At 36.8% G+C, this 26,011-nt stretch overlaps 2 protein-coding genes across 4 annotated transcripts in view; both read right to left on the reverse strand.

Annotated features, from left to right (window-relative positions):
* LOC134663192 (golgin subfamily A member 5) overlaps positions 1–26,011 on the reverse strand; it is a 379,694-nt gene that overhangs the window by 351,497 nt on the left and 2,186 nt on the right. The window lies entirely within an intron of this gene.
* Positions 1–26,011, reverse strand: part of LOC134663181 (PAS domain-containing protein cky-1) — a 144,966-nt gene that overhangs the window by 116,150 nt on the left and 2,805 nt on the right. For both annotated transcript variants that reach the window (XM_063519563.1, XM_063519554.1), the window contains exon 2: positions 8,950–9,063. In XM_063519563.1, the coding sequence (XP_063375633.1) occupies positions 8,950–8,981 (32 nt within the window). In that variant the 5' untranslated portion in view covers positions 8,982–9,063. The remainder of the gene's footprint in view (positions 1–8,949; positions 9,064–26,011) is intronic.

Below are 26,011 nucleotides of genomic sequence, written 5' to 3' on the forward strand. Positions count from 1 at the left end.
TCTTGATGAGCACTTGGGAGAGCAGTACCCAAGATAGAGCTGATGCTGAACCCTGGCAGTACCTAATGGACCTCAGGTTTGGTGCAACATAGACAAACGCCGTTTTGGTCATCCGACTCGTCTTGATGAGCACATGGGAGAGCAGTACCCAAGATAGAGCTGATGCTGAACCCTGGCAGTACCTAATGGAACTCAGGTTTGGTGCAACATAGACAAACGCCGGTTTGGTCATCCGACTCGTCTTGATGAGCACTTGGGAGAGCAGTACCCAAGATAGAGCTGATGCTGAACCCTGGCAGTACCTAATGGAACTCAGGTTTGGTGCAACATAGACAAACGCCGTTTTGGTCATCCGACTCGTCTTGACGAGCACTTGGGAGAGCAGTACCCAAGATAGAGCTGATGCTGAACCCTGGCAGTACCTAGTGGAACTCAGGTTTGGTGCAACATAGACACACGCCGTTTTGGTCATCCGACTCGTCTTGATGAGCACTTGGGAGAGCAGTACCCAAGATAGAGCTGATACTGAACCCTGGCAGTACCTAATGGAACTCAGGTTTGGTGCAACGTAGACAAACGCCGATTTGGTCATCCGACTCGTCTTGATGAGCACTTGGGAGAGCAGTGCCCAAGATAGAGCTGATGCTAAACCCTGGCAGTACCTAATGGAACTCAGGTCTGGTGCAACATAGACAAACGCCGTTTTGGTCGTCCGACTCGTCTTGATGAGCACTTGGGAGAGCAGTACCCAAGATAGAGCTGATGCTGAATCCTGGCAGTACCTAGTGGAATTCAGGTTTGATGCAACATAGACACACGCCGTTTTGGTCATCCTACTCGTCTTGATGAGCACTTGGGAGAGCAGTACCCAAGATAGAGCTGATGCTGAACCATGGCAGTACCTAATGGAACTCAGGTTTGGTGCAACATAGACAAACGCCGTTTTGGTCATCCGACTCGTCTTGACGAGCACTTGGGAGAGCAGTACCCAAGATAGAGCTGATGCTGAACCCTGGCAGTACCTAGTGGAACTCAGGTTTGGTGCAACATAGACACACGCCGTTTTGGTCATCCGACTCGTCTTGATGAGCACTTGGGAGAGCAGTACCCAAGATAGAGCTGATGCTGAATCCTGGCAGTACCTAGTGGAATTCAGGTTTGATGCAACATAGACACACGCCGTTTTGGTCATCCTACTCGTCTTGATGAGCACTTGGGAGAGCAGTACCCAAGATAGAGCTGATGCTGAACCCTGGCAGTACCTAATGGAACTCAGGTTTGGTGCAACATAGACAAACGCCGTTTTGGTCATCCGTCACATCTTGACGAGCACTTGGGAGAGCAGTACCCAAGATAGAGCTGATGCTGAACCCTGGCAGTACCTGCAGGTTCAAGATGTGACGAATGATCTAAATAGCGTGAGCCTATGTTGCACCAAACCTGAGTTCCACTAGGTATAGCCAGGGTTCAGCATCAGCTCTATCTTGGGTACTGCTCTCCCAAGTGCTCATCAAGACGAGTCGGATGACCAAAACGGCGTTTGTCTATGTTGCACCAAACCTGAGGTCCATTAGGTACTGCCAAGGTTCAGCATCAGCTCTATCTTGGGTACTGCTCTCCCAAGTGCTCATCAAGACAAGTCGGATGACCAAAACGACGTGTGTCTATGTTGCACCAAACCTGAGATCCACTAGGTACAGCCAGGGTTCAGCATCAGCTCTATCTTGGGTGCTGCTCTTCCAAGTGCTCATCAAGAGGAGTCGGATGACTAAAACGGCATGTGTCTATGTTGCACCAAACCTGAGTTCCACTAGGTATAGCCAGGGTTCAGCATCAGCTCTATCTTGGGTACGGTCTCTCAAGTGCTCATCAAGACGAGTCGGATGGCCAAAACGACGTGTTTCTATGTTGCACCAAACCTGAGTTCCACTAGGTACAGCCAGCTGTTCAGCATCAGCTCTATCTTGGGTACTGCTCTCCCAAGTGCTCATCAAGACGAGTCGGATGACCAAAACGGCGTTTGTCTATGTTGCACCAAACCTGAGTTCCACAAAGTACAGCCAGGGTTCAGCATCAGCTCTATGTTGGGTACTGCTCTCCCAAGTGCTCATCAAGACGAGTCGGATGACCAAAACGGCATGTGTCTATGTTGCACCAAACCTGAGTTCCACTAGGTACAGCCAGGGTTCAGCATCAGCTCTATCTTGGGTACTGCTCTCCCAAGTGCTCATCAAGACGAGTCGGATGACCAAAACGGCGTTTGTCTATGTTGCACCGAACCTGTGTTCCATTAGGTACTGCCAGGGTTCAGCATCAGCTCTATCTTGGGTACTGCTCTCTCAAGTGCTCATCAAGACGAGTCGGATGACCAAAACGGCGTGTGTGTATGTTGCACCAAACCTGAATTCCACTAGGTACACCCAGGGTTCAGCATCAGCTCTATCTTGGGTACTTGTCTCCCAAGTGCTCATCAAGACAAGTCGGATGACCAAAACGGCGGGTGTCTATATTGCACCAAACCTGAGTTCCACTAGGTACAGCCAGGGTTCAGCATCAGCTCTATCTTGGGTATTGCTCTCCCAAGTGCTCATCAAGACGAGTCGGATGACCAAAACGGCGTGTGTCTATGTTGCACCAAACCTGAGTTCCACTAAGTACAGCCAGGGTTCAGCATCAGCTCTAACATGGGTACTGCTCTCCCAAGTGCTCATCAAGACGAGTCGGATGACCAAAACGGCATGTGTCTATGTTGCACCAAACCTGAGTTCCACTAGGTACAGCCAGGGTTCAGCATCAGCTCTATCTTGGGTACTGCTCTCCCAAGTGCTCATCAAGACGAGTCGGATGACCAAAACGGCGTTTGTCTATGTTGCACCGAACCTGTGTTCCATTAGGTACTGCCAGGGTTCAGCATCAGCTCTATCTTGGGTACTGCTCTCTCAAGTGCTCATCAAGACGAGTCGGATGACCAAAACGGCGTGTGTGTATGTTGCACCAAACCTGAATTCCACTAGGTACACCCAGGGTTCAGCATCAGCTCTATCTTGGGTACTTGTCTCCCAAGTGCTCATCAAGACAAGTCGGATGACCAAAACGGCGGGTGTCTATATTGCACCAAACCTGAGTTCCACTAGGTACAGCCAGGGTTCAGCATCAGCTCTATCTTGGGTATTGCTCTCCCAAGTGCTCATCAAGACGAGTCGGATGACCAAAACGGCGTGTGTCTATGTTGCACCAAACCTGAGTTCCACTAAGTACAGCCAGGGTTCAGCATCAGCTCTAACATGGGTACTGCTCTCCCAAGTGCTCATCAAGACGAGTCGGATGACCAAAACGGCGTTTGTCTATGTTGCACCAAACCTGAGTTCCATTAGGTACTGCCTGGGTTCAGCATCAGCTCTATCTTGGGTACTGCTCTCCCAATTGCTCATCAAGGCGAGTTGGATGACCAAAACGGCGTGTGTCTATGTTGCACCAAACCTGAGTTCCACTAGGTACTGCCAGGGTTCAGCATTAGCTCTATCTTAGGTACTGCTCTCCAAGTTCTCATCAAGACGAGTCGGATGACCAAAACGGCGTTTGTTTATGTTGCACCAAACCTGAGTTCCACTAGGTACAGCCAAGGTTCAGCATCAGCTCCCTCTTGGGTACTGCTCTCCCAAGTGCTCATTGTGACGAGTCGAATAGCCTAAACGGCGTGTGTCTATGTTGCACCAAACCTGAGTTCCACTAGGTACTGCCAGGGTTCAGCATCAGCTCTATCTTGGGTACTGCTCTCCTAAGTGCTCACCAAGACGAGTCGGATGACCAAAACGGCGTTTGTCTATGTTGCACCAAACCTGAGTTCCATTAGGTACTGCCAGGGTTCAGCATCAGCTCTACCTTGGGTACTGCTCTCCAAGTGCTCATCAAGACGAGTCGGATGACCAAAACGGCGTTTGTCTATGTTGCACCAAACCTGAGTTCCATCAGGTACTGCCAGGGTTCAGCATGAGCTCTATCTTGGGTACTGCTCTCCCAAGTTCTCACCAAGACGAGTCGGATGACCAAAACGGCGTTTGTCTATGTTGCACCAAACCTGAGTTCCACTAGGTACAGCCAAGGTTCAGCATCAGCTCCATCTTGGGTACTGCTCTCCCAAGTGCTCATTGTGACGAGTCGAATAGCCTAAACGGCGTATGTGTATGTTGCACCAAACCTGAATTCCACTAGGTACACCCAGGGTTCAGCATCAGCTCTATCTTGGGTACTGGTCTCCCAAGTGCTCATCAAGACGAGTCGGATGACCAAACGGCGTGTTTCTATGTTGCACCAAACCTGAGGTCCACTAGCTAGATAAAAATTACGGGCGCCTTTATAAAATTACGATATATTTTTGTTAATTGATAATTATCAATAATATTTTTAATTGTCATTAAAAATTGATTTAATTTTTAATGGTTTGTGAAGCATTAACCATTAATTCTTTTTAATTTTTAATGGTTCGAAATAAATTAATATTAATGCAAATTGATGTTAATGCGAATTGACAATTAATTTTCCTTCAATGGTTAATGGTTAATTCGAATTATCCTTTTCAATGGTTAATTTTTAATGGTAATTGGGATTAACGTTCGGCCAACACTGGGCGAGGACCAGATGACAGGGCCCTCTGGAATAGGGGTCCGTGGTGTCGCCACTCACCGTCAGCTCGCCACAAGCTGTCCCCGCGGTATTATTAAGTATGTCTTTTGTTAAATTCTGATATTTTTGTAAATATATAGGAGCTGGCACGAGGTATAAAATCTGCGCTATCTTTCATGATATTCGTAAATCAACCTATTAATAACGTTATACCTATGCCATCTTAGAATTGATCACTTCATGATATCGTTAGCTTAGGTTTCATGATGTGGCCATTAACAAAATTATTTCAACCGAGCGTGTCAAAGAAATAGCTAAAGACTGGTATAATTGCGTACAAATGTACCTGTCAAACATTTTAATTTAAAATCAGACCCTTCAAAAGCTACTATCTCACTCCCAATCGACGCTTTAGTAAAAGATAGCAGTGGGCCGTCTAGTTCTGTTGTTATAAAATTTTTCAGTGTTGCTATCTCGTATAACATCACGGTATTAGTGCGAGATAGTTGTATGGAAGGTTCTGATATGGTTGTTGAATGATTTTGAATAGGCCATGATCGGCTTATGGGTTATCAAGTGGTACATCGGTACCACGTGCCGGGATTAAACTCCTACGTCATATGAATTCTGACATAGGTATGGCCTTCTTATCAGCATTGTGTATAATAATAAAAACATAAGTGTTCTTAAATTATAGGTATTTGACTTTTATGTCCGCGTAAATCGTAAAATTCTAGATAGGGTCAGGTGAGGTAAAAATAAAACACGGGTAAAAATAAGACTAAATTTTTAATACCAAAAACTTAGTTTTTTCTTTACCCGTGTTTTATATTTACCCCACCTAACCCTATCTTACGATTTACGAGAAAAAACTAATAGGTACATTTTTGTCAAAAAAATATATCTCAAATTTTTTTTATTGGAAAATACACGTTTCGTTCCATTGTACATAATTTGGTTTGGCTACGTGTATAGGTACGGTACGTTCTAAATTAATTTTATTGTAAAACATTATAAATCATGTTAACAGATACATTCTTGTTTTCTTTAGTGGGACTTAACCAACATTTTAATGTCGTACCATTATGTCCATATTGGCTATCTCGTGCGCGACGCCTTCCCGCCGCCGCCGTAATGGTCTTACGCGCATTACGTTATTTTAGTGGTTTAGGCAAACAAAAAAATTTAAGACAATTTGAGTTATGTAGGGAATGTCGGCCTTGTCGGTTGTCGGTAAGTTAAAGCGTTTACAAATATAAATTACTAATTAGTTGTTTAATATGTGTTTCTTACCTCTCTGAACGTTGAAATCCCACAGCTACTGTAGGTACCTATTTTATGATTATTGTAGACACCATAGGTACGCATTTTATCTATGGAAAACTGTAGTTATTGATTACTCACGCGCACACAATGACACAATTAAAAATATAATTTTTCTAAATCGTCCAAAATTTTACTCCTATTATTGTATATGCCTATACAATAATAGGAGTAAAATTTTAAATAAATCCACGTCTTATTATTATTAACCACGTCTTATTTTGAGTATTATTGTATATGCCTATACAATAATAGGAGTAAAATATTGTACGATTTAGAAAAAAATATTAATATTAATTGTGTCATTGTGTGCGCGTGAGTAGTCGGTAACTACCGTTTTCCATAGATAAAATGCGTATCTATGGTGTCTACAATTTTTTTAAATAATTTTAAATTAGGCATTCGTAACAAAAATAATCCCTGTGGCCATGTAGTCCGACTGCTTTGTCCTACTAGTCGGATGACGTGGATTTATTTTTCCCGTTGGTTCGTCTATCGGACTGCATGGAATGGCAATTCCATGTCGCCCGAGTGATCGGTCTACCTGGCCTTTTTAATTCCTGTTAGATCGACTAATCGGCCTGCATGGATTCGCAATTCCGCTTAGTTCGAGTGATCGGTCTACCTGGCCTTTTTCTTCCTGTTAGATCGATTAATCGTACTAGAAACTCTCACCAAGTCATTATAATAAAAACAATTAAGTAATTTTTTTTTATTGTTATATATATCTAACTGAATAATGTAAGATAACGAACGACGAACCAACGGGAAAAATAAATCCACGTCGTCCGACTAGTAGGACAAAGCAGTCGGACTACGTAATAATATACTTACTTACGACATCAACGACATGCTCATGTGTTTGAACTCCGCAGTCTGATCTTAAGCCACTGGAGACATCCCGTGGTTATGCAATTAGTACCTATTTCGCCATGACCCGTTTCCAAATTTCCATAGGACACTATTTTTTACTATTTACTTACTTACGTTGTAGACACTAATTCGACACGTAAGTTACAGCGTTCCTAAACTTGAGACACGTTAACAATCCTAATTGATGACGCGTTTTATTGTCATTTAGTCTAGTTAAGGCTAGTTTCTCATAACGTTATTGACGTCACATAGGTATTTAGTTGAAGGATTCTAAAAAAACAATTCAAACCAAAAATATAACCCCTAATAATTCCTTCATAAATGTTTTTATACGCTAGGTGGTTGCGCGAGGGCGAGGTGGCAAGAACGCCCGTTTTCTGTGTTCCTGAGTGTAGTAAAACACTTAACCATTATTGTCTTAATCGTTAAAATAATATTATGGCCGTACATTGATATGTAAAGTGTAACATTATAGTTGTAAGTTTGAAAAACTATCAGATTTTAAAACGATTTGAACTTCTTCTTAAACCTCTCGTTGTTTTAGATTTATGTCAAAACTTCAAAATATATCTGGTGCTCGTAAAATAAGGTGGGACTCGACATCAGTCAAATGGATCGTGCCTTTACGTTCATTGTAATAAGCAATTATCACTTGACGTGAATTCTTGAGCGGCCCAGCGTCACCTATTAGCAGTAGAAGTGTTAACAGAACAACAGAACTGTACCGAGAACTAATTTCATTTGAATTATACAAATAACCTGTATCAGCATTTTGTCCAGGCTGTATTCACGTGAGATTTGTATTTTAATTATGACAAAATGTTATTTTTCTCAAGGGAATATTATTATAATAAGGGAAATTGTACGAATCAAACTAAATTTTAGAGAAGTAGGTAATATAGACAAATATTAAAAAAAAACGTGTACGTAATAACTAGTCAAGTCAAATCCTGAACTTTAATTACATTACATCCCAAACAAACTAGAACTTGGCACCCCAATCATGCATCGCAATTCTGATTTATTGTATAGAAATTATTTCACTGTACGTACATAATAGGGTTTGCTCCCGGTACTGAGTTTGTATGGCAAGAACCGGGAATTCCCGGGAATTCCCGGTTCTCGCCATACAAACTCAGTACCGGGAGCAAACCCTAGTACATAATGATGGCGCCTATTAGTTACCTAGAAAATGACGTAAAATAACATATCACAAAGGATCTCCATTTCCTCGAAATTCATACATAATTCTTTGAAATGGTCGCTAACTCACTATCGCTAAAAAATGACGAAATGTGCAAATTAATTTCAAAATATTGGTCTAGTTTACTACATATGTGTTAAAACGTGCGACGAGTGCGTCGTATAGCATCAAAATAGTTTCACTGAACTTGTATTGGCGTAAGTAGGTACTTAAAGTGTGATATCAATGATATCATAGTCATCACTCATCAAGGAAGGTACAGTCAGCTGCAGAGAAAAGTGACCTGCATAGAAGTTTGTATGCAAAGGTGATAAGCGAAAAGTATTACTGACTGTACCTATATCTATAGGTTTTAGACCTTGTAGATAAATGTTATCATTATCACGTGGCTATTACTCTTCGTGTTCGATCCAAGTAAGTAATTATAATTATTAGCGACCAGTGAAAACTCTCCTCCGACTTCTGTAATAGTTGTATCGACAATATCTATACCCTTACGCATTTGGGGCCATTTGAATCCTGGTTGCTTTGATTGGGCCGATTACTACGGAACCCTGCATGAGCATGGGCCGACTGCTCTTGGCCAGTTTTTATAAATTCGTTCAAATCTACACCCTGGTTAAATCCCCGGGACTCCCTCTACCTATTGGATGCGATTAAAGATTTTTACATATTTAAACAGGATTTAATCGGGAATAAAATGAGTCTGAAATTACCTCCAACATTTCTCGAGTGTGACATTGTGTGATCACGGAGCAAACCGTGTACCCGAAACGTTGGTGGAATTTTTAATGTTAAGTTTGCTTGTTGACCAAGATACCTATCCGTTTCCGTTGGAATGGCTAGAAAATATGAACTGAGTATCGGCCGACACTCCTGTCAGGCATGGTACTTCACAGTGTGAGTCATTCTGAGGGTTTACCAACCTGGTGAACATGTTGTGTGCGTGGCTGCTCATGTGTGTGTGGCACGCTTTGATCAGCGTCCCCCCGCGCCCCGCGCGCTCGCATCATTAACCCTGACACCCCCACTGCTGTCACCTGCCAACAGATTTGACCTTTGTATTAGTAAATATTTAAGCTTATAGGTATTTATATAGGTTTCAATAGAAATTTTGAAACATGTCATTTCAATACATTTTTAGTCAAAGATGTGTTCTGACAAGTATCAAAATTCAAGGTAAATGTAGTGATGTGAGGTAAGTTTGATATTGTTGTGATAAGCCATCATAACAAACCATTAAAACAGGAGAGTAGGGTGACTGCTATAGTGGTTGGTCCTCCATGGTAATTGGCCACTCTTTAACAAATCAGAAAGAAACAAGGCAATATAAGTCTTATTGATAAGAGTGCCCACTTATCATAGAGTGGCCCATAACTATAGCAGTCACCCTAACCAGTATTTTGATTATAAGCTAGTGCAAGTACCTTGACTTGATACAAATCATGTATTGAAGAACATCATATCATATTAAACAAAATTGGACATAAAAGAAAATATACTAAAAATAAATTAAAGTTCCGAGTACTAAGTTAGAGTTAGACCTAGACAAGTCTGCATTTTGATAGCGCAGTGCAAGTGTTATTTATACGTCATAATGTCATAGAAGTTCAACGTTTCAAATAACACTTGCACTGCGTGTGCTATCAAAATCGTTGTAGACTTATCTTGATGTAACTTTAGGGAAAAAAAATTAACCTTGTAATTTGCAATTTGACAAACAAAGAAAATGTTCTGATACCTAACTAGTAGCTATTGGTTTGTCTTAAAAAGGTTCTGGAACTGCGATTCCGAATATGGAGCGCTAAAATTTTTTCATTAGCATTACGATGCCTTGACCAATCGTTGCCCGGCGATGCATCGAATATGGGCATAGGAGGAGTGTTATGACTTCTGCTTATTAAAGTAATAACTGACCTTATTGGTCAAACAAGACAAGGCGCTGTAATACATATGTTCTGCTTCTAAAAGTTGTTATTGTTTCTATTAATAAGGTACAAAATATGTGCTAACTAACATTTATTTTAATTTGTATTATTTTGAGTAGAAACACTCCGAATATATAAATAATGAACTAAAACAAAATGTCATATAAGAAAAAAGGGACCAAGGAAAGGCAAAAAATTCATCAGGAGTAAAAAAAAATGCAAATAAATAAACCATTTTCAAACAGTTCTACAAGCACTTGATGACATAGATATAAATTACTGTATGTTATATAACAATACAATACAAATAATGAAACGTCACATTATTCATAACACCGACATCGAAGTGGTATGTTACCTAAGTACATAGAAACACATCATCCTAAAATGAAATGTTGACATACATTAATTTAACGTCAGAAGTTTATTTTACACTAGTAGCGTTATCTGAATCGATTAAGCGGTTAGGAAAGTAACACACAGACAGGCATTTATAATACTGGTTGGTATCTAGTGATATTGACCGACACTGCTATATATATTATACTATTAGTAAAATAAATTATTAACTATAATTTATATAACACATTAAATTGTGTTCATTATGTTGATACCATATCAAACATTTTTGAAGTAAAAAAATATAACAAAATATCGCTGCGAAATAATGACGAGTAACAACAACTTTCATATTCCCGAAAGGTGAACTCACAACAATATTTGTTTGACCGAGAATCAACAAAGATACCGCTGTGGTAAAACACCGTATAATGACACCCAAACTTATTTATATACCTACTTAAAGTACTTTCCGGTTTGTGCCATATACATATATACAGCTGTACACAAAATAAACTAAAGTACTTAAATGACTGTCTTCAACAATTGGGTTCGAATTGTATTAAGGACCTGCATTAAGGTGATTACGTCCATTTTCGTCGAATGATTGGACACATTTTGGTTTTGGGCTTTTCTTTATAAAAAAGATGTAATTGGTGTAAATAAAGAACGTTGAAGTTGCGATGGCTGATAAATTGATAGCTGCAGGCTTGTTTCCATGTAAAAGTGTTATTACTAAAGAATTTATGAGCAATGTTCAATAAACTATTATTTTGAAAACGAGTTTCTTTACATTGAAAATATGATTGAAACTTTTTTTTCGGTTTTTGGGTGCTTTTATGAAAACATATTTTTGCCGATTATGAGGCAAAATGAAACAGTACTTATCCTGCATGCATTCTCTATTAAATTGTATCCTGCGGATCTATATCTGAATCCCTAAAGTCTTTTCTCCTATCTTTGCATTCCCTAATGTTGTTTGTCATAATGATCAGTTGTCCTAACACTAAAAACCCTAATTTCGGTTTCCCTAATGATTGATTACTTATCCTAATGTTATTAAGCATATTTTCTTTTTTGCGAGGGACGCAGTTCTAACCCTAACCTAACCCACTTTTGTGGCAGCAAGTTCTAAAACCTAACCATTTTTCAGAACTTTACATTATGGAAAATAATCTTTATGACAATTGATCGTTAGGGCATGTGCCCATTAGGACAAACCAGTTAGGGTAAGTGACTTTAGGACAAACGTTTTTAGGGATTCTGAATGACACCCGTATCCTGCATACATATATCTTAGGACTATACATAACTAGCTGTTGCCCGCGACTTCGTACGCGTGGATTTGTACATTGGTGGTTATACAGAATGCTTCCTGTGACAGGAGCAATAAATTAAACTAAAGGCTGTATTGTACTCCTCAAACTGACCAACATTTGTTCAGCAACTTTTTAAAATATGAATCCTTTAGACTTCCTCTTTTTCATACAAAATAAATATTGCCTTCAATGTACGCTGACATTAGTGTGTTTGACCGTCAAACACACTAATGTCAAAACTTTGTTGACGTTGCTTGTCACGCTTTAAACATAACAAAATTTGCAATACATTGCGTCTTAGAATAAACTTTAAAGTGTAATAAAATACAAAACACGAGTTATTTTCAAAAGTTGCTGAACAAATGTTGGTCAGTTTGAGTAGTACAGCCTATAGTTTAATTTATTGCTCCTGTTACAGGAAACACTCTGTATATTCTACATTAGCTTAGAACGTTATGCAGCAAAAGATAGCAGTAGGGTCTGTTAATCATTTGTTAATTATTATACACAACCTGGCTACGAAGTTTCAAGCCCCTAACTGAATAAAATTGTTCTCGATATAAAATCCCTCTCAACTCCCAGCATATTTTCAAATCCACTATTTAGTAAAACCTACTACCTAACTACCTATTTACGAAGTTTGAAGTTCCTAGCTTTAAATAAAATTTGAATTCTCTACCAACTTTCAACCCCTTCTTAAACCTTTTAGGGGCTGAATAAAAAAAAAGCTGAAATTTCCTACTTTTTATTTATTCTAATAATATGCCTTTATACAACGATTCAAGTCCCGCACTCAAATAAATCTTTAACCTCCATACAAATTTTCAACCCCTTTTTTACCAACTAAAGGATGAATTTACAAAAATGCCGAAATTACTTTTCTTGTATTCTAATAATATATCTTTATACAAAGATTCAAGTCCCGCACACAAAAAAATGTTTGATCTCCATACAAACTTTCAACCCCTATTTAACCCTTTTAAGGGATGAATTTTTAAAAACGCTGAAATCACTTTTCTTGTATTCTTATAATATGTCTTTATACAAAGATTCAAGTCCCGCACTAAAAAAAAATATTTGATCTGCATACAAATTTTCAACCCCTTTTTCACCACCTTGGGGGATGAATTTCAAAAACGCTGAAATTAGTTTTCTTCTCTTTTATTTTAATACCTTTTTACGAAGTTTCAAGTTCCTAGCTTCCAATAAAATTTGAACCCCAAGACAAACTTTCATCCCCTTTTATACCCCCTTAGCGGTTGAATTTTTAATAATGTTCAATTAATGTTATTTTTTTATTTTATGTTACGCGTTTATAAGAAGTTTCAAAGAATTTGTAATGGATTCCATCTTTCAACCCCTTTTTAACCCTGTTAGGGGATGAATTTTTAAAAACGCTGAAATTTCTTTTCTTATATTTTAATAATATGCCCAATGCCCATATACAAAGTTTCAAGTCCAGCACTCAAAATTTTTTCGATCTCCATACAAACTTTCAACCCCTTTTTCACCACCTTAGGGGATGAATTTTTAAAAACGGCGAAATTAGTTTTCTTGTATTTTGATAATATATCTTTTTACGAAGTTTCAATTTCCTAGATCAAAATAAAACTTGGACCCCATACAAACTTTCATCCCCTTTTTAACCTTCTTAGGGGTTGAATTTCTCAAAATCGCTTCTTAGCTCTTGTACACTTTATAAATTCAACCTAATGTGCAAACTTCAACTTTCTAGCATTTGTAGTTTCGGCTCTGCGTTGATGAGTCAGTCAGTCAGTCAGTCAATCAGTCAGGACACGTGCATTTATATATATAGATAGATTAGGTGAGGTTGGCATATTACGAGGGCTGTTTGATAAGTACCCGTTTTCCAAATGTATTAATATCACGGGCCGAAAATATGTATACAATCGTTTTAAGCCATTTTTCAGAGGTGGAAAAATTTTAAAAAAAAACAGCATTCTTTTGTTTTTTTCTCATTTGACAGCGATTCAGTGAAAGCGTGAACTTAAAATTGTGAAAATGGAGAAAGAGCAGTATCGGTCTGTAATTAGATTCTTGTTTTTGGAAGGAAAAACATGTGATGAAATAAAAGTAAGAATGCAAGCGGTTTACCATGAATGTGCTCCTTCTATGACAACCGTCAGATACTGGTTTAACGAGTTTAAGCGGGGGAGAACAACCGTCTTTGATGAGGATCGCCCAGGCCGCCCAATTGAGGTGACTACAGACGATATGGTTAAGAAAATTGAAAATATCGTTTTAGCCGACCGCCGAATTGAACTTCGAGAAATCGTTGATGCTGTAAATGTTCCAATCGAGCGGGTACAAAACATATTAGAAGAAAAATTGGGTATGAAGACAGTATCGGCGAGGTGGGTGCCGCGTTTACTCACGGAGGAGCAAAAACGGAACCGACTGACTACTTCGGAGCAGTGTTTGGCCATGTTCAAACGTAACCCGAAGGAGTTTCTGCGTCGTTTCGTGACCGTAGACGAAACGTGGGTCACCACTACCCCCCGGAAATGAAAGGGCAGTCGAAGCAGTGGATTTTACCGGGTGAACCTGCGCGAAAGATAGCAAAAATCGTTCCATCGGCTGGAAAGGTCATGGCGACCGTTTTTTGGGATTCGCAGGGTATTATACATATTGAATTCTTAGAAAAGGGGAAAACGATAACAGGGCAGTACTATGCCAATTTATTGGATGAATTTGACGCTGGGTTGAAGGACAAACGACCCCATTTAAAAAATAAAAAAGTACTGTCTCATCACGACAACGCACCAGCTCATTCGTCTAGAGTTGTGATGGCTAAATTAACACAATTACGCTACGCCCTATTGCCTTACCCCCCGTATTCTCCAGATTTGACCCCATGCGATTTATTTTTGTTTCCCAACCTGAAAAAATGGCTCGGTGGTAAGCATAGAATTAATATGACTAGAACAACTGTCAATCTTCAAAAGTGCGACCAAAAATGAAATGCAAGTGTGTGCGTAAATTGTCTATGTGAGATCAAAAATAGTGATGTCATGTTATAACATATTAATAATCTGTCGGTGTTTGATTGCTTTATCGACTACTTTTTAGGGTTCCGTAGCCAAATGGCAAAAAACGGAACCCTTATAGATTCGTCATGTCTGTCTGTCTGTCCGTCTGTCTGTCCGTCCGTATGTCACAGCCACTTTTCTCCGAAACTATAAGAACTATACTGTTGAAACTTGGTAAGTAGATGTATTCTGTGAACCGCATTAAGATTTTCACACAAAAATTGAAAAAAAACAATACATTTTTGGGGTTCCCCATACTTCGAACTGAAACTCAAAAATTTTTTTTTCATCAAACCCATACGTGTGGGGTATCTATGGATAGGTCTTCAAAAATGATATTGAGGTTTCTAATATCATTTTTTTCTAAACTGAATAGTTTGCGCGAGAGACACTTCCAAAGTGGTAAAATGTGTCCCCCCCCCTGTAACTTCTAAAATAAGAGAATAATAAAACTAAAAAAATATATGATGTACATTACCATGTAAACTTCCACCGAAAATTGGTTTGAACGAGATCTAGTAAGTAGTTTTTTTTTATACGTCATAAATCGCCTAAATACGGAACCCTTCATGGGCGAGTCCGACTCGCACTTGGCCGCTTTTTCAAATGTGTTATTTTAAACGTTAAAATTCTACGACATTATGATGTATAAAATAACACCTGCACTGCGTGTGCTATCAAAATCGTTACAGCCTTATCTTAGTCTAACTCTTACTGTGTTGGAAAGTGAAGTTTAAATTTACTGCTAAACATCTGCACCTTCAAAAAGGTATAGCAATCATTATTTGAAGTCGGTTATAAAGGTTAATATCTTAATTATGTCTTGTGAAGAAATGATTACATAGGTAGCTATTAATATACCGACAAGTTATCGATACTGTCATCTGAACATTTTGTCAAGCCCTAGCGTAAAGTAACAGTTTATGTTTTTACACAAAATATTTTAAATTATTGAGTAATATGAAAAAATATTAGCACACAAAGGAAGAAAAACTTATAATCAACTGTATAAACCGGCTTCTTACACTTTTTATGCTGTTAATTTGACAAAATATCGTTAAGAAAATTTCGCTCGGAATATCATTATTCCTCTGAAATGAATATTTTCTAGGTTTATTTGGCCCCGTGACACTGAAATCCGGTACACTACAAGACACTATCTTCATTGTATTAGTTTATCAAATAGTTTTCTTCCGAATTTGTGTATATTTTTCAAATTGAAAATTACGGTGATACGCTCTTGGCCGTCCGCGGCCGTCGTCAAACTCAAAAATGGTCACGTTTTCTCATTTGTAGTCTGACTCTTTCGCACTCATGCGATGTTCATATACGTGATGGCTTCCCTTTCGCACACTTCAGCTGTCTGTCAAGCGCGAGCTCGACAATGACAGGTCTGTGGTGGTAAGCGATTTGGATCAAATGACGAAGTCATTGCCGCCACAGAGACCTATTTTAATGACTTTCCGAAATCATACTTTTTGGATGGTTTATTGAAGCTTGAATATAGGTGGAACAAGTGTATAGAGTTAAAAGGAGACTATGAAGAAAAATAAATGCATATAAACAAAAACAACTGATTATTTTTTTCATAAACGGGTACTTATCAAACAGCCCTCGTAGTACCTACTACCTATGCCTCCTATAGATATTCTAACTTTACGCAGACCATTTATCGACACAATTAACTTATTCTTATCAGAGCCATCAGAGTCCAACTTCTACGCATTTAGCTTAAATATTATACCCAATAACCTATTGTTCCTACTACCTACTAGAGTCACGGCTAGTACCATATTGGCATATTGCAATCCCTACATGGCTAGGACCTAATGACCTATGACATTTCAACCAGTAGCCGCGTCTTTCTCTAACGCCGCGAGGTGGAGTAAGATAGACGATCACCATAATAGAATATCGGATTGTTTGTTTTATTCGATTTGCGCGATTCGGTGTCTACTGTTTCATATTGTTTGTGAACGTCAGTGTAATTCGGAGTTCCCATGGGATTTGCAGGAATGTTTTACTATTCATGTAGATAATATTAAATACCTTCTCGTACACCTACATAATAACTTCTATAAATAAATACTTTGAAATGTTTAATAACAAAACTTCCGTGAGACAAAGACATAGTAAATATATTAAAAACGGGTCACTCACGTATTTTAAGTCGAAAAACGCTCGAGCGTTTTTCGACTTAAAATACGTGAGTGACCCGTTTTTAATATATTTACTATGACTTTGAAATGTTGTTTATGTGCCATAAGTAAGTATATATATAGATATAGCTCCGGTTTAAAACACTACTATTTTTGCTGCGTCCTAAGTATGTATAAGATGCAACCTAGGTACTTCATTTGTTTAAATAAGTTATTTACATAGATGGAAAATATGTTCATGCTTTGTAAGTTTTTTCGAATTAATTAATAAGAGAAAACAATAATTCATCTACTTATTTTTACAGGAGGGTTTTTTGGAAGGGGAACCTTCAACATACATTTTCTTTACCTGAAATTTAATGCTAACAATATTTACCCCCCATTTGACCCCCCATTAGCACCCCTGGAAGGACTGTTTACGAAGGGGGCACGTGATAAGTAGAGCTCGAATTAACACCACCGTTTAGCGGTTACTTACGGGGTGGACGCAGGTGGTCTTTGTTTAAACGTTTTGGGTGTATTTGGTGTTGTTTTAGGTTACATTGTATGTCAGGTTTACTTGCTTGTTATGATTCCTTAAGTATGTAAGCACTGTCCGTAAAACGATCGAGAGGATATCGATGTAGGTGTACATATTTCATCAAATATGCTACAAAATGCCAATGCAATGTTGTATTCTAAATTATTGTTTTTGTAGTGGTTGTACTTTACACATTTACATACTTATATGCCCTTTAGTATTCATAGGTAGTCATAAAAACGTCTTTCTTGATTCATTTTTGAAAATGAAACTTTATTCAATGTTAAGGCAGGCGTGCAGCTGGATTCCAGTGAACCCTGTATTAACTTCAAATGCTGAGGGTAGTGAAATATCATGCATGCATTTTATTAATTCCTACTTTTCCAAATTAGTACATATCATACTAGCTAGCTAGATTTCATAATAGTTGTTACAGATCTGAAAGTCAAATTACACTGATTAATCCGATATTATACAAGGTTTTATAAGCTATGAACCTTAATCTCAGTTTTCTCGTTTACTTATTTTACGAGTAAGTAACTAATAAATAGAATCGCACCGAGCCTATGTGCACAATTCCACCACCGTCCCGTGTCGTCTGTATTTAAATATCCACATTTCACTAACCGTAGGTATATCTCCGTAGCCTAATCGCCGCCATTACGCTGCCAGAACTAATGCAGTCTTATCATAATTTCAATCTCCGGAGTTGTGTATGACAAAACTCAGTTTTCTTACGGTTATTAATTTCTAACGCATAGCTGTGCTACGTATTGTAGTTTCCATTAAGGCAGTTAGTTCAGTCAACTCTGTGATGTTTAAAATAAAATTATGGTTATATTTAGAAAAGGCTGCTTAACAGTAACAATTTGAATAGTTTCAGTATTTAGGAGAACATGCTTTTGATATTTAATTCTTCTGGATAATGAAAAAACCTAAATACTTACTTAAGCTATTAAGTTGAATGGAAATTATATGTCAAAAAATCCATTTTGGACCAAGTTTTCAGAGCTAATTGTCAAGGTCCTCGTATTACTTTCAACCCCCTTTATAGATAGGTAATGAGCTACTTTCATAGCATGAGAAAAGAAAAGGGTTCGGCTCATTAACCTAAAAAAAATTAAAAGCACTCGTATAATAGTCCCAACGGGAAGAAAGCATGAAACTCTTGTAACAAAAAAACTTGTGAACTGGATACTTTCCCTCTATTTCTCCACTTTCGTGTCCCATATTCCATTTTACATTGTTTTTAGAAAAATGTTTTTTGTTTTAAATTTACAACATAAGTATTTTTCATTTTTATGCAATCATTGGTAGTTTTGTTGTAACTTCAACCATTTCTCCATTAATAATGAAAAACTGCAAAATGGAACACACAAGTGGAAAAAGAGTGGAAATTGCTCACTTGAAAAGTTGCTTCCTCTTCTATTTTGTTCTCACTTACACCAGCTACATGCTTGCCAAGTTGTATTGTATTGTATTATATTGAGTGAACGAGTCAGACTAAAAGATAAATACATTCCTTAAAGAAAAATGTTCCTGTTAGGTTCAGTATCTTTAAAGTTTTAAAAGCAGTACGTTTCACTTTAAATATTTAAGTGTAGATATATTATTTGCCTTTTAGCGTTACTTCGCTAAGTATACACGCGCTCTTCTTAACAAATAACCCGAGATGTATATCATATCCTGTTACATGTAATTTGATTGATAAACATAAGTAACTATTAAGCAGCTTCTCACATTTAAACGAGCGTATAATAGGTGTATTATACACTCAAATAAAAAAAACGTTTTAAAACTGTTCAACATTATCACTTTTCATGTTTGTGTTTTTTACTATACCACTGATTCTAATTACTATTAAGATTCATTTGTTTATATGTCAATGCATAGTACACAGAATTTAACGCGGTAGTCATACTTAGCACACTATTTTGTGTAGAAACAATTTCTCGTTTGTGAAGGTTTATATTTACATACTTTTAATCGAATTTATTAAACGTTAACATATTTTAAGTTACTAACGTGTTCACCTAGATCGCTAGTCGGTAGTTAGTTGGTAGAAAATATTTAAATCAAAATGAAATTAGGTTCTACCCATCAAAAACTTCATAAAAATGTATAGATCCTACGTACTTAAATACATGTAATTTACTACCTACAACTTAGTTTGCTGTTTTCAATATGTTTACTGTGATTCTTAGTTGGATTACAGATTACAATCCATTACATTAGTCACTCGAACAACGATGACTAACATATATCCTGGTCGGGATCGAACCCTGAACCTGACTAACCGTTTTCCCATGCACCAATTAAAATATGCAAAGATGATCTAAGAGTTAAATCACACTTAACGTATGTACTCGTACTCATAACTTCAATTTTAATTGATTCTGAGGCTTCCATTTTTTATTTTGTATGTGTAGAAATTAAAGTATAGGTACAATACAATACAATACAAATACTCTTTATTGCACACCTCATTACAGAAAACAATACAAATAATACAGGTAGAAGAGGTTAAACAACAGGCGGTCTTATCGCTAAAAAGCAATCTCTTCCAGACAACCTTTAGGTAGCTGAAATTAATAAATTTATGTCAAGTCAGTAGGTGTTTCATATTCAATATAAGAATTACCTTTACCTTTTACCTTTACCTTTTTTTATTAGGTACCTTTTCGTTTTATGCATAACAAATCGTGTTGTTTAATATAAGTAAATTGAGTACTTCTACAGATATTGATCACACAACATATGAGGTTTTAAATCGGACTTCTGTTTTACTCGTCGTATATTACGTACACATTAAGTAAATAGAAATCTCAAAAGCTTTCATCGATTATACAGACGTACTCGTACAATTGTCCAACGCACAATCATTACAAAAATAGCTATTGTCATTCGATAGACTTCATTGTGATGCATCAGGGAAAAGAAATCTCGTGGAACGGAGCGTAAAAAAGGGCAAGTAAAAAGTAAACGAGATGCGCCTGCGACCGCGTACGCTAAGATCTCGGTCAGGCGGGAGCAGACTTCTTTTGTTTCCAGTCTCGAATCAGCCAGTGCTTCGAATCTAGATGCTGTTTCCAATTGTTTTTTTCTTTTTTTCCCTCTATGGCTTTTTCTTTATTGTCTTTGCCTTTAAAAAAACAAAAGCCCGGTGGCTTATGGCTCCCCATTGATATGCGACGTTCGAATTGAAATTTAAATATTTGCTCGTGGATACTGGACGGGCTTCATCTTGAGTATTTTGTTTTTAAGGGACGCTGCCATCTTCATATTTATTATGTTATTCGGGACTGCGATGCGTTGAGATACAAGTCGATTGTAAACGTACGTGTACTAGCGTACTATGCACTTAGAAGTACCTACCTAATGATTCAATTATTGGTAGGTAGCCGGTAGGTATATTTGTATAAATATACATTTCTACACATAATGATTCATATTCATTGAAAACTAAAACTGTGGTGACCATTTTGAATATAACTGCTATTATAAAGGGTTTAAAAAGCAATGTAAATTATATTAGGTACTAAGAATTGCTTGCTTGCTTTCTAAATTCCTCTCAACATTTTCTATAAAACATTTTACATCAAATAAGAAACACCGATTTCAACATTTTGATAAGGGTTGATAAGGTTTTCAAAGTAAGAAATAATCAGAAACATTATTTTTAACGTATACCTATTTTCAATTTATTTTCAATTCAGCATTCAGCGCGAATTTAGACACCAATGTTTTAAAGAGTGTGTACCTGTTGTTTAAGATTTTTTTTATCAGAAAATACCTTTCAAAATACTTAGAGAACACTTTGCTTTCTCTATAAAAAATGGAATCAAATTAGTTACTCACACGTAATAGTAATCAGTAGGTGGTAATCGAACCTGTGACCCTTCACCCGGCCGGCCGAGTGGATTACGTTACGACCATTTATAATTAAACAGAGTACTTTTACACCATTACTACTTTTCTCGCTTACGTGCAATACATCTTAAACTTACAAGATTGATTAATTCTTTATATTTTATGTAATAAAAGTTATACAAATTAACTAATAATTTAATTTAGCCTAAGCCTACGAGCAGGTACAGGGTTCGAATCCTGGCAATGGCAATTTTTATTTGTTTATCGCATATATTTGTTTCTGAGTTATGGGTGTTTTCTATGTATTTAAGTATTTATCTTAATGTATCAATTATATATATCGTCGCGTCTAGTTGTGGGTACAACATGACTTATTGAGCTTAGGTACTGTGGGACTAGATTGATTTGTGTAAGATATTACAATAGGTATATTTTTATTTATTCATCAATTGTGTTATTACTAATGAGTGACCAAAACGGTATTCGTGATAAGTATTATTTTAATATTATTTGTCATAAATGTATAACAATTTATGTACGATGTATGTAACTATTTATATAAACGGATTCTGATTTGCTTAGTTTGTGTATTCAACCATTTTTGATAGTGGAACCAAATAGTGCCTAAAGTCTATTTTTTTATTCGGTAGAGAGAAATGACAGTTCATAGTATGAACATAAAATGTCATTTCATACTATGAAATGTCATTTTAGTTTACCGAATAAAAAAATAGACTTTAAGTACTTAATAATCCATCATGTAGGCAATATATACTAAACAGATCAGACATAGACAATAAAATTTTACATTTAAAATAAAATTTGACAAGCACCTGTCTTCCGCGCATCAGCCCATCGTCAGTAAAAAGTTAAAAACCGATGCCGCTGTACAGATACTCTGTGGCGCCGCAACTTCTAAATATATCCGGTTGGCGACCGGTTCACTTTAGGTATTTATTTGCATCTATCTAGAGCCTATCAATTATATTTGATCGCCACCTATTACGGTACGCCTTGTGATGTCGTTTCAATTCTGAAAGAGAGTATGTATGTTTACTTCATATCTTAGTTAAGCTTTAATGTTGCTGTATTTAATGCTACGGTTTTCAACTAACTAATCATTGCATGTCTTAATTAATTACCATGGTACATTTGTCTTATTGTTGGTACTCTTAGTAATTTTATTAAATAACACTAATGGTGCTGTATACTCATTCCGGAAAGGATTAACGCCCTGATTCGAACCTTAAGATCTGGGGGCACGGTAGTGCCCCCGCCAAGACGAGCAAAGCGAAGCGCAAGGGCACAGTCAAAATATGTGGCTTGGCCGTTTCATTATTACAAGAACTATTTTATAATAAAACATAATGAATAGTGAATACATATTTCACCTTACGCCCATGTGACGAAGCGGTCAAGCCACATATTTTGTAGAGTCTGTGAAAGTAAGGTCTGTAGAGTTAGAAGCTTGGCTTTACAAGATATCTGATAACTTTTTGTCAGTGCGAGCCTTATGGTTTCGTCTTGGCAACATTTTACATGAAAATGTTTTTGGTGGGATAATACTTACGTCAAAAATTTGCTAAGGATACGACATGGATTCGATATGTCAATGTCAAAAATGAAGTTTCTTCAAACAAAAACGTCACTTTTGACACTGACATATTATATCCGATCCATATCGTATCTTAAGCAAATTTTTGACCTATCTTAAAGTTCGAATCAGCCCGATATTGTGTGCAATGAACACGGATATTTTTAAGAGAGACTATTGGAGTAAGGTGGAAAATATAATAGGTACCTCGCAAAATCATTAATACGTGAAAATGTCGCTATTTTGACAAATATGTGAAGTTATAGGTATTTATTATTACATGCTTTAAACACCTCCCCCGTGAATGAAGCTGCAATGGTGCAAATACTGCAAATGAGAGAAACATTTCTCTGTTTATTTTGGCTGTTTAAGACAAAAAACGGCCAAGTGCAAATTGGACTCTGTAGCTGCTAATGTGTATGGTTCTGCAGCCGCTATTACAATAAATACACAGTCTCTAAAAGTTTGTGAATAGGTACATAACTAAATATAGGTATATCATGATCATCGTAAGCTTGCCCCTGCGTCATACAGTTCAGGTAAGGAATTTTGTAGGTATAAACATGTTATTTGCTTGTCTACTATCTGATTATAAATAAGGTTTTCCTCTTCACTTAGTTATCTATATATATATCTATATATATAAATGCAAGTGTCCTGACTGACTGACTGACTGACTGACTGACTGACTGATTCATCAACGCAGAGCCGAAACTACAAAAGCTAGAAAGTTGAAATTTGCACACTAGATTGCATTTATAAAGTGTACAAAAGATAAGAAGCGATTTTGAAAAATTCAACCCCTAAGGGGGTTAAAAAGGGGATGAAAGGTTGTATGGGGTTCAAGTTTTATTTTAAGCTAGGAATTTGAAACTTTGTAAAAATGTATTATATTAAAAAACAAGAAAAGTAATTTCAGCGTTTTCGAAAATTTATCCCCCAAGGTGGTGAAAAAGGGGTTGAAAGTTTGTATGGAGATCAAATATTTTTGTGAGTGTGGGACTTGAAACATTGTATATGGGTATATTATTATAAGACAGGAAAAGTAATTTCAGCGTTTTTAATAATTCATCCCTTAACAGGGTTAAAAAGGGGTTGAAAGTTTGAATCCATTACAAATGCTTTGAAACTTCTTAGAAAGGCATAATAGCCGATTACAAAAAAAAGTAATTGCGACGTTTTAGGAAATTCAACCCCTAAGGGGGTAAAAAAGGGGATGAAACTTTGTCTTGGGGTGCAAATTTTATTTTAAGCTAGGACCTTGAAACTTCGCAAAAAGGTATTAAATTAAAAAACAACAAAACTAATTTCAGCGTTTTTAAACATTCATCCCCCGAGGTGGTGAAAAAGGGGTTGAAAGTTTGTACGGAGATCAAATATTTTTGAGAGTGCGGGACTTGAATCTTTGTATAAAGGCATAGTATTAGAAATGAAGAAAAGTAATTTCAGCGTTTTTAAAAATTCATCTCTTAAAAGGGTTAAAAAGGGGATGAGAGTTTGTTTGGGGTTCAAGTTTTATTTTAAGCTAGGAATTTGAAACTTTGTGAAAATGTATTATATTAAAAAATAAGAAATGTAATTTCAGCGTTTTCGAAAATTCATCCCCCAAGGTGGTGAAAAAGGGGTTGAAAGTTTGTATGGAGATCAAATATTTTTGTGAGTGTGGGACTTGAAACTTTGTATATGGGTATATTATTATAAGACAGGAAAAGTAATATCAGCGTTTTTAAAAATTCATCCCTTAACAGGGTTAAAAAGGGGTTGAAAGTTTGAATCCATTACAAGTGCTTTAAAACTTCTTAGAAAGGCATAATAGCCGATTACAAAAAAAAGTAATTGCGACGTTTTAGGAAATTCAACCCCTAAGGGGGTAAAAAAGGGGATGAAACTTTGTCTTGGGGTGCAAATTTTATTTTAAGCTAGGACCTTGAAACTTCGCAAAAAGGTATTAAATTAAAAAACAACAAAACTAATTTCAGCGTTTTTAAAAATTCATCCCCCGCGGTGGTGAAAAAGGGGTTGAAAGTTTGTACGGAGATCAAATATTTTTGAGAGTGCGGGACTTGAATCTTTGTATAAAGGCATAATATTAGATATGAAGAAAAGTAATTTCAGCGTTTAAAAAAATTCATCGCTTAAAAGGGTTAAAAGGGGTTGAAAGTATGTATAGGGTTTAAATTTTATTTTAAGCTACGAATTTGTAACTTCGTAAAAAGTTATTTCATTCAAAGAGAAGAAAACTCATGTCAGCGTTTTTCAAAATTCAACATTTAAGGTGGTGAAAAAGGCGTTGAAAATTTGTATGGAGGTCAAAAATTTTTTTAAGTGCGGGACTTGAATCTTTGTATATTGACATATTATTAGAATACGAGAAAAGTAATTTCAGATTTTTTTTAAATTCATCCCCTATAAGGGTCCAAAAGGGGTTGAAAGTTTGTATAGGGTTCAAATTTTATTTAAAGCTAGGAACTTGAAACTTCGTGAAAAGGTATTTTATTAAAAAACAAGAAAACCTATTCAGCGTTTTTAAAAATTCATCCCCCGAGGAGGTAAAAAAGGGGTTGAAAGTTTGTATGGAGATCAAATATTTTTGAGAATGCGGGACTTAAATTTTTGTATTAAGCCATATTATTAGAACACAAGAAAACTAATTTCAGCGTTTTTAAAAAATCATCGCATAACAGGGTTAAAAAGGGGTTGAAAGTTTGTTTAGGTTACCTATAATTTATTATTTAAAGCTAGGAACTTGAAGCTTCGTAAAAAGGTATTTTATTAAGAGAAAAGAAAACTAATTTCAGAGTCTTTGATAATTCATCCCCCAAGGCGGTGAAAAGGGGGTTGAAAATTTGTATGGAACCCAAATATTTATTTGAGTGCGTGACTTGAATCGTTGTATAAAGGCATATTATTAGAATACAAGAAAAGTAATTTTAGCGTTTTTAAAAATTCATCCCCTAACTAAAGGTTTAAACACTAAACTAAAGGTTTTAGGTTTTATTAAATAGTGGACTTGAAAATCTTCTGGGGGTTGAGAGAGATTATATCGAGAACATTATTTTATTCAGTTAGGGGCTTGAAACTTCGTAGCCAAGTTGTGAAAGACTAATCTCATGCGTTGTACAGTCGACTACAAAGAGATATATCCACTTTTTCACCTTACTGCCTTGTAATAAGGTGAAAAAGTGGATACATCTCTTTGTAGTCGACCC

The sequence above is a fragment of the Cydia amplana genome, chromosome 1, assembly GCF_948474715.1.
Source record: "Cydia amplana chromosome 1, ilCydAmpl1.1, whole genome shotgun sequence".
In the NCBI taxonomy this organism is placed as follows: Eukaryota; Metazoa; Arthropoda; class Insecta; order Lepidoptera; family Tortricidae; genus Cydia; species Cydia amplana.